Source organism: Solanum lycopersicum, chromosome 3 (assembly GCF_036512215.1).
Source record: "Solanum lycopersicum chromosome 3, SLM_r2.1".
In the NCBI taxonomy this organism is placed as follows: domain Eukaryota; kingdom Viridiplantae; phylum Streptophyta; class Magnoliopsida; order Solanales; family Solanaceae; genus Solanum; species Solanum lycopersicum.
The window spans coordinates 16510172-16525882 of record NC_090802.1 but is presented as its reverse complement, the minus strand read 5'-3'; the positions used below and the strand labels follow the sequence as shown (position 1 = coordinate 16525882).

Here is a 15711-nt window from a genome sequence, read left to right as displayed (position 1 = left end):
ATGTCCTCATACTAGAAGCCACCTTACATGATGTATTAGTTTAATGTAATGGAACTTTATACTGAGCACCGATAGACTAGCTATGAGTGTTGATGCCTTCTTTCGAGAAGGGCGGATATTCAACGTAACTATCATGAGATGAGAATGTTCAGCATGCCGGGTATGGGTCTCCTTATATATTCGAGTCTTCGAACCTATACTACCAATATAGGGATTTGGCGGGGTAAAATTCCCATGCACGCTAGCATGTTTTGGGTCACTTTGACCAGTGATTCTACCTCTTTTCCATGTGGGGAGATACTAGATTTCATGATGCTCACATGATCTATGTCGGTTCAAGTTAAACTTTCCAAAGAATGAATGAGGACAACCTCAAATGAAGCACATAATGAAATGAACGATACCAAAGGTGTTAGGATAGGATAATCAATAGGTGAGCTAGACTCAAGTAGTGACACTAGGTTATTCTTGATCATTGCAGAACAAACCCGCTGAAAGTCTTAAACTACATCCTAGGTATAGCTTGTGTTCACACGAGCCTATGAACGAAACGAAATGAAGAACACATGAATGAATGAAGCAGACTCTGAGTTTCCTAAAGAAAGATCCCTAGTTGAGGTCCCATATGTTGAGCCCTCATTTGGGGAAGTCTGTAACGACCCGTTTAGTCGTTTTGAGCAACAAACTTCAATTCTGGAAAAACTGGCAGAAGCGACGGACCCCACGACGGAACGTCATGGGCATGACGGACCGTCGAGGGTGTCTCGTCCCAAAACACTTAGAAATTCTGAAATTTGGGTGCTGAAATCGACACTCTAAACTCTGTGACGGACACGCAGGACGGACCGTCATGGGCACGACGGACTGTCGCAGGGTCTCGTTTCAAAACACTTAGAAAATCTAAAATTGGGTACTGAAAATCGACTCTCTGAACATTGTGACGGAATGGCAGGACGGACCGTCACAGGTGTGACGGACCGTCACAGACCCTTGGTGGAAATATTGGGTCTCTGAACCTTGCGACGACCTGCAGGACGGACCGTCACAGGCACGACGGCCCGTCACAGGTTGCGCAAATCCCAGGCAGAATTGGATTTCCTTACACATTTTAAGGGACGTTTTGGGACTATTCTTTCCTTAATTATAGATTTCGTGGGTTTATATTGATAACACAAATTCTTGGGGGTTAATAGAGGTAACCCTAAGTTAATTTGTGGGGTATTATTGCCATCTTTTATTCTTAATTATATACTAATTAGGGTAAAAGAAATAGGGTTTGAATAAAGAAAATAGAGAGAACAAGGAGAGAGAGAAATTGATCGATCGAGAAGAAGAGGAAAACAACAAAGCTTTGGGAAAATTCTTGCTTGATTCAATTCTTCGATGGAGGTAGGTTATGGTTTTCATGCTTTCATAGTAAACTCTTAATAGAGAATAATATGTATTGATAGTATTGTAAACCCTACTATATGCTTAATTGTATGTTTGCATGAATATGATTATGTGATTGTGATAAGATAAGCATGATGAAAATATTGAATCCCAAATCTTGAAAAGAAACTTTAATATACATTATTAATGATGATGTCTTGGTATAGAAGAAGGCTTGATGAATTAAAGTAATGGGATTGATGATGCCTTGGTATAGAAGAAGGCTTGATGAATTAAAGTAATGGGATTGAGGATGCCTTGGTATAGAGAAGGCTTGATGATTTACAGAATGATATTAGTGGATCGGAGTGTCACGTTCCGACACATAGATTTAGTGGATCGGAGTGTCACGTATCGACACATGTAGGGGATCGGGTGTCACGAACCGACACGTAGAATTAGGGGATCGGGTGTCACGAACCGACATGTAGATTAGGGGATCGGGTGTCACGAACCGACACGTAGAATTAGGGGATCGGGTGTCACGAACAGACACGTAGAATTAGGAGATCGGGTGTCACGAACCGACACGTAGAATTAGGGGATCGGGTGTCAGGAACCGACACGTAGATTTAGGGGATCGGAGTGTCACGTACCGACACAAGAGGAATAATGAATATGAGGGAGCGGAGTGTCACGTACCGACACAAGAGAAATAAAGATAACGAATCTTGAAAGATGTTAATATACTCAATCTAATGAACATGATTCCCAAATGAGTATGGTATTGGGGCTTGAGTCCTCATGTGTGAACTTGACGGTAATTGTTAACGATATAGTACTTGTTGTTGCTACATGTTGAGTATCATAGTTGATTTTATGATATTACTTGGTATATACTGTTTTCTATTTTGAGTTGGCCGATGATATCTACTCAGTACCCGTGTTTTGTACTGACCCCTACTTTTATGTTTTCTTCTTGTTATTTGTGGAGTGCAGCAAACATGCCGTCATCTTCGACTCAACAGTAACTAAAGTCAGTCTTCGTCACACCGGATCTTCAGCGTGCGCTAACGCTTCTTGCTTGGACTGGATCTTCTCCTTCATGTCTTGATGCCTTGAACCTCCGGCATGGACTAGCTTCCTATGTATTTTTAGCTTTTAGAAACTCTTAGAATTAGTAGTTTAAAGTAGATGTTCTTGTGATGATGACTTCCAGGTTTTGGGAATAATAGATGTTGAATATTGATAGTTATTGAATTGGTTTTTATTAATGAGTTTAAGTCTTCCGCGTTATTTTCTGTTGTTATTACATTGAAATGTTAAGGTTTAGATTTGTTGGTTCGCTCACATAGGAGGGTAAGTGTGGGTGCCAGTCGCAACCCGGTTTGGGTCGTGACAAACTTGGTATCAGAGCATTAGGTTCGTTGGTCTCATCACACAAGAACAGGTCTAGTAGGGTCTTAAGGAACGGTAGGGGGATGTCTTTACTTTTCCTTGAGAGGCTATAAGACTTTAGGAAAATTTCACTCTTTCATTCCTTCTTTCGTGCTACTACTTGAGTCCAATTGGTATCTAGGCGATACAAATTGGTATCTGACCATCTTCAGTCTCTTTCGCAGATGGTTAGAACTAGAGCAACGACAACGCCAACACCAACACCGGCCAGACAAGAAACAACTGAGCCAGCCACTGGGGCTGTGGCTCGAGGAAGAACAACGGCAAGAGGCCGTGGTAGAGGTCGTGGGAGGACGTCCTCTAGGGGAAGAGGACGAGCACCTAGCCCATCAGATACTAGGGCAGTGACTCCTCCACCGACTGAGGAAGTAATGAGAGAAGGGGAGGAAAGGGAAACTGAACAAGTGCAGAATGAGGGATTGCCACCCCAACCTACCCCAGAGATAATCAATCAGGTTCTGGCTTATCTTAGTGGGTTATCTGATCAGGGCCAGACACCCCCACTGTTCTCTGCACCAGCACCTCAGGCTCCGGAGGTACAACATGCGGCTACTATGGCTCCCCGCATTGATGTTCCATTGGAAATAGGCACGTTTCCACGTCTGACTACTGGGCCTATAATGACAAGTGATCAGCATGAACTTTTCAGTAAGTTCTTGAAATTGAAACCTCCAGTCTTCAAGGGTGCTGAATCGGAGGATGCTTATGATTTTTTGGTTGACTGTCACGAGCTACTACACAAGATGGGTATAGTAGAACAGTTTGGTGTGGAGTTTGTGACTTATCAGTTTCAAGGGAACGCCAAAATGTGGTGGCGGTCACATATTGAGTGGCAACCAATAGAGGCACCACCTATGACTTGGGCCTCGTTCTCTAGCTTGTTTATGGAGAAGTATATCCCCCGGACTTTGAGGGATAGGAAAAGGGATGAGTTCCTGAGCTTAGAGCAAGGTAGGATGTCGGTAAATGCTTATGAGGCTAAGTTTCGTGCATTATCCCGATATGCCACTCAACTCTGTTTCAGTCCTCAAGACCGGATTCGCCGGTTTGTGAAGGGGTTGAGGTCAGAATTGCGGATTTCGGCCTTACAGGTAGCGGCAACGGCAAAATCCTTCCAAGAGGTGGTAGACTTTATGATAGAAGTGGAAGGAGTGAAGCCAGACGACTTCACCACAACATCGACATCAAAAAGGCTTCGAAAGGGAGGTGATTTTAATGGTTCTTACGCTAGAGGACAGGGTTCGGAAGTTACTCAGTCCGACCAATTCAGTCTTCACTATAGACTGTAGTTGGAGGACCACCTCAGACCGGTCAACACTTCTCCGAGGGGCCTATGATTGACTCCAGAGAATGTTATGGATGTGGGGAGATTGGACATATTAGGAGAAATTGTCCCAGACCAAGTTATAGACCCCCAATAGCTAGAGGTAGAGGTGGTCATGGTAGAGGCCGTTATTCTGGAGGACGTGGTGGTCGAGGTAATGGTGGTCACCAAAACGGCCGAGGTAATGGGCAAACTGGGGCCACCACATCACAACATGGTAGGGGCAATGGACAGACAAACGATAGGGCCCATTGTTACGCTTTCCCTGGGCGGTCTGAAGCGGAGGCATCTGATGTTGTCATCACAGGTAATCTTCTGGTTTGTGATTGCATGGCTTCCGTATTATTTGATCCTGGATCCATGTTTTCTTATGTATCTTCCTCATTTGCTAATGGTCGAAATTTACATTGTGAATTTCTTGATATGCCTATTCGTGTTTCTACTCCGGTGGGTGAATCTTTGGTAGTTGAAAAGGTGTATAGGTCTTGTTTGGTGAACTTTGTGGGGAGCAACACTTATGTAGATTTGGTTATCTTAGAAATGGATGATTTTGATGTAATTCTGGGTATGACTTGGCTTTCTCCACAATTTGCAATCTTGGATTGTAATGCTAAAACGGTGACGTTAGCCAAGCCTGGGACAGACCCTTTAGTGTGGGAGGGTGACTACACTTCCAATCCGGTCCGCATCGTCTCCTTTCTTCGTGCTAATAAAATGATTAGTAAAGGGTGTTTAGCTTTCTTGGCACATCTCAAGGATGACACTACCCAAGTACCTTCGATTGAGTCGGTTTCGGCAGTTCGTGAGTTTCTGGATGTGTTCCCTGCAGATCTTCCTGGTATGCCACCGGATAGGGATATTGACTTCTGTATTGATCTTGAACCCGGTACTTGCCCCATTTCTATACCCCCTTATAGAATGGCTCCCGCGGAGTTAAGAGAGTTAAAGGCACAACTTCAAGAGTTATTGAACAAAGGCTTTATTAGACCAAGTGCATCTCCTTGGGGTGCTCCGGTTTTGTTTGTGAAGAAGAAGGATGGGAGTTTTCGAATGTGTATAGACTACAGACAACTAAACAAGGTAACCATAAAGAACAAGTATCCTCTTCCCCGCATTGATGACTTGTTCGATCAGTTACAAGGTGCTTGTGTCTTCTCTAAGATTGACTTGAGATCCGGTTATCATCAATTGAAAATACGGGTAACGGATGTGCCAAAGACTGCTTTTCAAACGAGGTATGGCCATTACGAATTTGTAGTGATGTCCTTTGGTCTTACGAATGCCCCTGCTGCGTTCATGAGCTTGATGAACGGGATTTTTAAGCTATATTTAGACCTCTTCGTGATCGTATTTATTGATGATATATTGGTATACTCAAAGAGCAAGAAGGAACATGAAGAGCATTTAAGAATGGTATTGGAAATGTTGAGGGAGAAAAAGCTTTATGCCAAGTTCTCTAAGTGTGAGTTTTGGCTAGATGAAGTGTCCTTCTTGGGGCACGTGGTTTCTAAGGATGGAGTGATGGTGGATCCTTCTAAGATTGAGACAGTGAAGAATTGGGTGAGACCTACTAATGTGTCAGAAATAAGGAGCTTTGTTGGGTTAGCTAGCTACTACCGTCGATTTGTCAAGGGATTCTCTTCTATTGCTTCCCAATTGACGAACTTGACTAAGCAGAATGTTCCATTTGTATGGTCGGACGAATGTGAGGAAAGCTTTCAGAAGCTCAAGACTTTGTTGACTACCACACCTATCCTTACCTTGCCAGTAGAGGGTAAGAACTTCATTGTTTATTGTGATGCATCCTATTCGGGTTTGGGTGCAGTACTAATGCAAGAGAAGAGTGTGATTGCTTATGCTTCGAGGAAATTAAAAGTGCATGAACGTAACTATCCAACCCACGATTTAGAATTGGCTGCGGTAGTGTTTGCATTAAAGCAATGGAGACACTATTTATATGGGGTTAAGTGTGAGGTCTATACGGATCATCGTAGCCTTCAGTATGTCTTTACTCAGAAGGATTTGAACTTGAGACAGAGGAGATGGATGGAACTACTGAAGGACTACGACATCACTATTTTGTATCATCCGGGGAAGGCGAATGTTGTGGCGGATGCTTTAAGTAGAAAGGCGGGAAGCATGGGAAGTCTAGCTCACTTGCAAGCTTCTAGACGCCTTTTGGCTAGAGAGGTTCAGACTCTAGCTAATGACTTGATGAGATTAGAAGTAAATGAGAAGGGAGGATTGTTGGCTTCTGTGGAGTCAAGATCTTCTTTTCTTCACAAAATTAAGGGAAAACAGTTTGATGATGAGAAACTAAGAAGAATCCAAGATAAGGTATTGCGAGGAGAGGCTAAGGAAGCACAAATCGATGAGTAAGGTGTTTTAAGAATATAGGGAAGGGTATGTGTACCCCGCGTCGATGATTTGATCAACACTATTCTGACAGAGGCTCATAGTTCAAGGTATTCTATACATCCGGGTGCAACCAAGATGTATCGTTTCCTAAAACAAAACTTTTGGTGGAGTAGAATGAAGAGTGACATTGTGTATTTTATTGCCAAATGTCTAAACTGTCAACAAGTAAAGTATGAACACCAAAGGCCCGGAGGAACACTTCAGAGAATGCCCATTCCGGAATGGAAGTGGGAAAGAATTGCAATGGACATTGTGGTTGGTCTTCCGAAGACAATGGGTAAGTATGACTCCATTTGGGTGATTGTTGATAGGTTAACCAAATCTGCTCATTTCATTCCGGTTAAGGTGACTTACAATGCAGAAAAGTTTGCCAAACTTTACATCTCGGAAGTGGTGCGATTGCATGGGGTTCCACTATCCATCATATCAGATAGAGGTACTCAGTTTACTTCTATGTTTTGGAAAATATTGCATGCGGAATTGAGTACTAGGTTGGACCTTAGTACTGCATTCCATCCTCAGACCGATGGTCAGTCTGCGCGAACGATTCAAGTGTTGGAGGATATGCTTCGTGCGTGTGTGATAGAGTTTGGTGGTCACTGGGATAGCTTCCTACCCTTAGCGGAGTTTTCATACAACAATAGCTATCACTCAAGTATTGATATGGCCCCATTTGAAGCATTGTATGGGAGGAGATGTAGGTCTCCCATTGGTTGGTTTGATGCATTCGAGGTTAGACCTTGGGGTACTGACCTTTTGAGAGATTCGATAGAGAAAGTGAAGTCTATTCAAGAAAAGCTTCTAGCGGCGCAAAGTAGACAAAAAGAATATGCAGATCGAAAGGTTAGGGACTTAGAGTTCATGGAAGGTGAACAAGTCTTGTTGAAGGTTTCGCCCATGAAAGGGGTGATGTGGTTCGGAAAAAGGGGTAAACTAAGTCCAAGGTACATTGGACCATTTGAAGTACTTAAGCGAGTAGGAGAGGTGGCTTATGAGTTAGCCTTGCCTCCAGGGCTGTCCAGAGTACACCCGGTATTCCATGTATCGATGTTGAAAAGATACCATGGGGATGGAAATTACATTATCCGTTGGGATTCAGTTTTACTTGATGAGAACTTGTCTTATGAGGAGGAGCCTGTTGCTATTTTAGATAGAGAAGTTCGCAAGTTGAGGTCGAGAGAGATTGCGTCCATCAAGGTGCAATGGAAGAATCGACCGGTTGAAGAATCCAGTTGGGAGAAGGAGGCGGATATGCGAGAAAAATACCCACATCTGTTTATAGATTCAGGTACTCCTTTTCGCCCTTTTTTTCCTTCTTTTGATCGTTCGGGGACGAACGATGGGTAAATTGGTATCTAATGTAACGACCCGTTTAGTCGTTTTGAGCAACAAACTTCAATTCTGGAAAAACTGGCAGAAGCGACGGACCCCACGACAGAACGTCATGGGCACGACGGATCGTCAAGGGTGTCTCGTCCCAAAACACTTAGAAATTCTGAAATTTGGGTGCTGAAATCGACTCTCTGAACTCTGTGACGGACATGCAGGATGGACCGTCATGGGCACGATGGACCGTCGCAGGGTCTCGTTTCAAAACACTTAGAAAATCTGAAATTGGGTACTGAAAATCGACTCTCTGAACTTTGTGACGGAATGGCAGGACGGACCGTCACAGGTGTGACGGACCGTCACAGACACTTGGTGGAAATATTGGGTCTCTGAACCTTGCGACGACCTGCAGGACGGACCGTCGCAGGCACGATGGCACGTCACAGGTTGCGCAAATCCCAGGCAGAATCGGATTTCCTTACACGTTTTAAAGGACGTTTTGGGACTATTCTTTCCTTAATTATAGATTTCGTGGGTTTATATTAATAACTCAAATTCTTGGGGGTTAATAGAGGTAAACCTAAGTTAATTTGTGGGGTATTATTGCCATCTTTTATTCTTAATTATATACTAATTAGGGTAAAAGAAAGAGGGTTTGAATAAAGAAAATAGAGAGAACAAGGAGAGAGAGAAATTGATCGATCGAGAAGAAGAGGAAAACAACAAAGCTTTGGGAAAATTCTTGCTTGATTCAATTCTTCGGTGGAGGTAGGTTATGGTTTTCATGCTTTCATTGTAAACTCTTAATAGAGAATGATATGTATTGGTAGTATTGTAAACCCTACTATATGCTTAATTGTATGTTTGCATGAATATGATTATGTGATTGTGATAAGATAAGCATGATGAAAATATTGAATCCCAAATCTTGAAAAGAAACTTTAATATACATTATTAATGATGATGCCTTGGTATAGAAGAAGAATTGATGAATTAAAGTAATGGGATTGATGATGCCTTGGTATAGAAGAAGGCTTGATGAATTAAAGTAATGGGATTGAGGATGCCTTGGTATAGAGAAGGCTTGATAATTTACAGAATGATATTAGTGGATCGGAGTGTCACGTTCCGACACATAGATTTAGTGGATCGGAGTGTCACGTACCGACACATGTAGGGGATCGGGTGTCACAAACCGACACGTAGAATTAGGGGATCGGGTGTCACGAACCGACACGTAGAATTAGGGGATCGGGTGTCACGAATCGACACGTAGAATTAGGGGATCGGGGGTCACGAACCGACACGTAGAATTAGGGGATCGGGTGTCACGAACCGACACGTACATTTAGGGGATCGGGTGTCATGAACCGACACGTAGATTTAGGGGATCGGAGTGTCACGTACTGACACAAGAGGAATAATGAATATGAGGGAGCGGAGTGTCACGTACCGACACAAGAGAAATAAAGATAATGAATCTTGAAAGATGTTAATATACTCAATCTAATGAACATGATTCCCAAATGAGTATGGTATTGGGGCTTGAGTCCTCATGTGTGAACTTGACGGTAATTGTTAACGATATAGTGCTTGTTGTTGCTACATGTTGAGTATCATAGTTGATTTTATGATATTACTTGGTATATACTATTTTCTATTTTGAGTTGGCCGATGATATCTACTCAGTACCCGTGTTTTGTACTGACCCCTACTTTTATGTTTTCTTCTTGTTATTTGTGGAGTGAAGCAAACGTGCCGTCTTCTTCGACTCAACAGTAACTCAAGCCAGTCTTCGTCACACCGGATCTTCAGGGTGAGCTAACGCTTCTAGCTTCGACTGGATCTTCTCCTTCATGTCTTGATGCCTTGAACCTCCGGCATGGACTAGCTTCCTATGTATTTTTAGCTTTTAGAAACTCTTAGAATTAGTAGTTTAAAGTAGATGTTCTTGTGATGATGACTTCCAGGTTTTGGGAATAATAGATGTTGAATATTGATAGTTATTGAATTGGTTTTTATTAATGAGTTTAAGTCTTCCGCGTTATTTTCTGTTGTTATTACATTGAAATGTTAAGGTTTAGATTGGTTGGTTCGCTCACATAGGAGGGTAAGTGTGGGTGCCAGTCGCAACCCGGTTTGGGTCGTGACAAAGTCGTAACATCAAGTCCATGATCCCAAGATCTCATGGCATATGAAAGAATGATATGAACTACATAATATGATATGTGAAATATGTTATGTGTTGTTTGCAAAATGATAAGTTTGATTATGCATGTTATGCTCATGGCATGACTTTCCAAATTCAAATTTTGCAGGTCCATTAACTTTCCTAATCAATGTTTGGCATGTCACTTGACTTGACTTTCCATAAATCATTTTGTTCGAAAAGAGCTATTCCTTCTCATGCATTTCCTTGGTGTGTGCTGGAATATATTTATACTTAGTACAAGTGTGCACTAATCCCATACAACTCTATATTTTTAGGTACAGGCACAGGTGGACGCTAGAGCTTACAGGTTGATGTTGCAGCTATTCGGAAGTGGAACTTTCATCCGGACTTGGTAGGCCCTCATGCTTTCGAGGATGATTAAAGTTATTATCTAGCTTAGATGTAGGCTTTATCTACTGTAGCATGTTCCACTAGTGTTTCATTCCACCTTCATTTCATACTTTGTATTGGTGCCGTTTTGGCAAAAATATGTTTAAGGCAATTATGAACTGTTTCTTTCATTTGATTATCTCTATATTAGATGGTTTATTTGTGAATACCTATAATGTTAAGTTTAAAATGTTTAGCATAAAGTAAGAAGACAAAAATTTCAAATTTTCCGCTAAATTAACCTAGATGAAGAAAGAATGGCGTATGTAGGATTGTCTGCGACCTCTGAGAGGTCAACGACGCCGGTCTATTTTGGGTTTTAGATTCTTATCGTGATAGATATATTCGTTCCATCGATATCGTTAAGCGTATAGGTGATGTGACTTATGAGTAGGTCTTGCCACTAGGCTTGTGTTAAATATTTTAATGTTGAAAAAGTATCATTAGGTTTGTGCTCATGTGATTCAATGAGATTAGGTGTTACTTGATAGGAATTTGACTTTTAAGGAGGGGCTAACAACTATTTGAGATAAATAAATGTAAAAATTAAGGTCGAAAGAAATTGCTTTGGTAAAAGCTCAGTGTAACAATTGTGTGATTGAGAAAGCTACATGAGAGATGGGGGAAAACATATGGGTAAAATCTTTGCTGCTTTTTGAGCGTTCATAAATTTTATATTATTTTACCGTTCGTAGATGAACGTCTTTTTTAGTAGTAGATTATGTAACAATCCGCTAGGTCGTTTTGAGAACTAGGACTATTTTTACTCTTTTCGTGAAGTTTAAATGGATGGTAAAATTAGAATAATTGATTATTATTGGGGATACAAATTAATTATCTAGTCATTTAAAAATAATAGTAGAAAATGGGTTATACCCTCTACTCACTTATAATAAATGTAATTAGGGTAAAAAAAGAAAAGAAGAAGAGAACGGGAGTTATTATATATCTTATTCTGATTTTGAGGGGTAGCGAGAAACCTTTCCGGTCGTGCACAAGTGCGCCATCTAGGTAATCTTCAAAATTTGATGCGTAACAATTATCAATTTCTTTTATACTAAATGGTATAATATTGTAACGACCTGTTAGTCGTTTTGATCAGTAAAGTTTATTTTCTGGTAATAACTTTTTGAGTCGACGGATCCCACGATGGACCGTCATGTGCACGACGGACCGTCGAGGGTGTCTCGTTCCAAAACACTTAGAATTCTGAAAAAATTGGGTACTGAGAACAACTCTCTGAACTTCGCGACGACATGGTAGGACGGACCGTCATGGGCACGACGGACCGTCATAGGCCTTTTAGTGAAATGTTAATCTCTGAACTTTGTGACTGAAGAAGTAGGACGGACCGTCGCAGGCATGACGGGCCAACACAGGCAATGTAACCCTGACTAAGTCGGATTTCTTTTAAAAGTTTTAAGGGGCATTTTGGACTATTCCTGCTTATAATTATAAAGTTAGTAGTTGAATGTTAATAATTCAATTACTCGGGGGTTAAAGGAGATAACCTTGGATTAATTTGTGGGTTAATTTCGTCATCTTTTATACTTAGTTATATGGTAATTAGGGTAAAAGAAAAAGAGTTGGAATAAGGAAAAATCAGAAAAAGAGAAAGAGAGGGATGAACAAGCGAGAGAGAGAGGAACGAAGAGGAAAGCAAAGCTTTGGAGAAGTAGATTGCTTGATCGCGAATTTTTCGGTGGAGGTAGGTTATGGTTTATGCTTTTTCGTAGTGAAAATCTTAATAGGAAATGATATGTATTGGGTAATTTTGTAAAGTCTTCTATATGCTTAATTGTGTGCTTGCATGATATGATTTTGTAATTTTGATGAATTAGCATGATGAGGCTGTTGAATCTTAAACCTTAAAACCTCACTATTAATGATGATGCCTTGGTATAAAAGAAGGCTTGATGAACTAAAACAATGAGGTTAATGGATCGGGTGTCACGAACCGACACATAGTATTAGGGGATCGGGTGTCACGAACCGACACATAGTATTAGGGGATCGGGTGTCACAAACCGACACATAGTATTAGGGGATCGGGTGTCACGAATCGACACATAGTATTAGGGGATCGGGTGTCACGAACCGACACATAGTATTAGGGGAACGGGTGTCACGAACCGACACGTAGTATTAGGGGATCGGGTGTCACGAACTGACACGTAGTATTAGGGGATCGGAGTGTCACGTTCCGACACAAGAGGAATAAAGAGAATGAATCTTGAATTATGTAAATGGACTCTATTTAATGAACCTATTTCCCAAATGATTATGGTATGGAGGCTTGAGTCCTCATGGGTGTACTTGGCGTTATTATAAATGATTCTTGTACTTGTTGCTACTACCTGTTGAGTATTGTAGTTGATTTTATGATATTATCTGATATATATTACTTTCTATTTTGAGTTGGCCGATGATATCTACTCAGTACTTGTGCTTGTACTGACCCCTATTTGTATGTTTTCTCCTTGTTATTTGTGGAGTGCAGCAAACGTAACGTCGTCTTCAACTCAACCGCAACTCTAGCCAGTCTTCACCACGTCAGATTTCAGGGTGAGCAATTGTTCCTAGCTCGGACTGGATTCTCTCTCATTCCTGTCTTGATGTCCTTGAAGTTCGGACATGGACTATTTCTTGTATTTGTTTTAGCTTCTTAGACATTCTTAGATTTAGTAATTTGAGGATAGATGTTCTTGTGATGATGACTTCCAGAATTTGGGGATAGTAATTGATAAATTTTAGAAGTTATTTATTGGTTATATTAATGAGTTTTAAGTCTTCCGCATTATTTTCTATTTATTATGTTTAAAATGTTGGGGTATAGATTCGTTGGTTCGCTCACATAGTAGGATAAGTGTGGGTGCTACTCGCGACTCGTTTTGGGTCGTGACAAACTTGGTATCAGAGTGTTAGGTTCGTTGATCTCATCACACAAGGACAAGTCTAGTAGAGTCTTGCGGAATGATAAGGGGACGCCTTTACTTTTCTTCGAGAAGCTATAAGACTTTAGGAAAATTCCATTCTTTCTTTTTTTCGTGCTATTACTTGCATCCAATTGGTATCTAGGTGATACAAATTGGTATCTGACCATCTTCACTCTATTTCGCAGATGGTTAGAACTAGAGCAACAACTGCGCCGACACCAACACCGGTAAGACAAGATGCGTCTGAGCCAGCTACTGAGACTGTATCTCGAAGAGGAGCTATGGAAAGAGGCCGCGGTAGAGGTCGCGGGAGGACGTCCTCTAGGAGAAGAGGACAAGCACCTGGCCTATCTAGTACTAGGGCGGTGACTCCTCCACCGACTGAGGAGGTAGTAAGAGAGGGTGAGGAAGGGGAGAATGAGCAGGTGCAGAATGAGGAATTACCACCCCAACCTACCCCAGAGATGATTAATCAGGTTCTTGGTTATCATAGCGGGTTATCTGATCAGTGCCATACACCTCCAGGTTTTTCTACACCATCACCTCAGGTTCCGAAGGTACAACATGCAGCTGTTGTGGCTCCCCGTATAGATGCCTCATTGGAAATAGGCACATTTCCTCGGTTGACTACATGGCCTATAATGACAAGTGACCAGCACGAACATTTCTTTAAGTTCTTGAAGTTGAAACCTCCAGTTTTCAAGGGTGCTGAATCTGAGGATGCCTATGACTTTTTGGTTGACTGTAATGAGTTTCTACATAAGATGGGCAGAGTGGAACGATTTGGCATTGAGTTTGTGACCTATCAGTTTCAGGGAAACGCCAAAATATGGTGGCGATCGTATGTTGAGTGTCAACCAGCACAAGCAACACCTATTACTTGGGCATCATTCTCTAGCTTGTTTATGGAGAAGTATATACCCTGGACATTGAGGGATAGGAGGAGAGATAAGTTCCTGAGCCTAGAGCAAGGCAGGATGTCGGTTACTGCGTATGAGGCTAAGTTTTGTGCATTATCTAGGTATGACACCCAGCTTTGCTTCAGTCCACAAGAGCGGATTCGCCGTTTCATGAAAGGGTTGAGGTCAGATTTACGGATTTCCACCTTACAGGTAGCTGCTGTAGCAAAATCCTTTCAGGAGGTGGTAGATTTCGTGATAGAAGTGGAGGGAGTGAAGCCAGACGACTTCACCATGGCATCGACATCTAAGAGGTTTCGTAAAGGAGGTGAGTTTAATGGTTCTTACTCTAGAGGGCAGAGTTCGGGAGGTTATCTAGCCCGCCCTATTCAGTCTTCACTACAGATTGTAGTTGGGGGTCCACCGCAGACCGGTCAACATTTCTCTGAGTTTGGAGGTTATTCCCAAACTCCGTCGTTCTCACAAAGAGCTATGCTTGAATCTAGAGATTGTTATGGATGTGGAGAGACACGACATATTAGGAGAAATTGTCCAAAACAGAGTTACAGACCCCCAATAATCAGAGGTATAGGAGGTCATGGAAGAGGTCGTTATTCGGGAGGACGTGGTGGCCGAGGTAATGGTGGTCATCAAAACGGCCGAGGTGACGGGCAAACTGGAACTACTGCAGCGCAACATGGTAGGGGCAACGGATAGACCGGTGATAAGGCCCATTGTTATGGTTTCCCTGGGAGGTCTGAAGCGGAGACATCTGATGTTGTCATCACAGGTAATCTTTTGGTTTGTGATTGCATGGCTTTTGTATTATTTTTTCCTGGATCCACATTTTCATATGTATCTTCCTCATTTGCTACTGGTCTTAAATTACATTGTGAATTGCTTGACATGCCTATTCGTGTCTCTACTCCGGTGGGGGAGTTTGTGATAGTTGAAAAGGTGTACAGGTCTTGTCTTGTGACTTTTATATGGAGCAGTACTCATGTAGACTTGGTTATCTTAGAAATGGTGGACTTCGATGTAATTTTGGGTATGACTTGGCTTTTTCCAAATTTCGCAATCTTAGATTGTAATGCTAAAACTGTAACCCTGGCCAAGCTTGGGACAGATCCGTTAGTGTGGGAGGGTGACTACACTTCCACTCCAGTTTGTATCATCTCCTTCCTTCGTGCTAAGAGAATGGTTAGAAAGGGTTGTTTAGCTTTCTTGGCATACCTCAGGGATAATACTACTCAAGTACCTTCAATTGAGTCGGTTTCAATAGTCCGTGAGTTTCTGGATGTGTTTCCTGCAGACCTTCCTGGTATGCCACTGGATAGGGATATCAACTTTTTCATTGATCTGGAGTCGGGTACT

The 15711-nt window shown here is 41.9% G+C and overlaps 1 protein-coding gene across 1 annotated transcript; it reads left to right on the top strand.

Annotated features, from left to right (window-relative positions):
- Nucleotides 1-4146: 4146 nt before the first annotated feature.
- Nucleotides 4147-15054, top strand: LOC138347431 (uncharacterized). The gene is made up of 4 exons (XM_069295726.1): nt 4147-5939; nt 13964-14351; nt 14460-14583; nt 14698-15054. The coding sequence occupies exons 1-4, from the start codon at nt 4163-4165 to the stop codon at nt 15052-15054; spliced, it is 2646 nt and encodes an 881-aa protein (XP_069151827.1). The 5' UTR covers nt 4147-4162.
- The last annotated feature ends 657 nt before the right edge of the window (nt 15055-15711 follow it).

Excerpts from the sequence above, each read along its gene's own strand:
- LOC138347431 (XM_069295726.1), top strand. The coding sequence starts at position 4,163 with ATGATTGACTCCAGAGAATGTTATGGATGTGGGGAGATTGGACATATT. Across the intron at positions 5,940-13,963 it reads AGTAGAGGGTAAGAACTTCA|GTTTTTCTACACCATCACCT; the intron begins TTGTTTATTGTG and ends ATACACCTCCAG. Across the intron at positions 14,584-14,697 it reads CAAAATCCTTTCAGGAGGTG|AGTTCGGGAGGTTATCTAGC; the intron begins GTAGATTTCGTG and ends TCTAGAGGGCAG.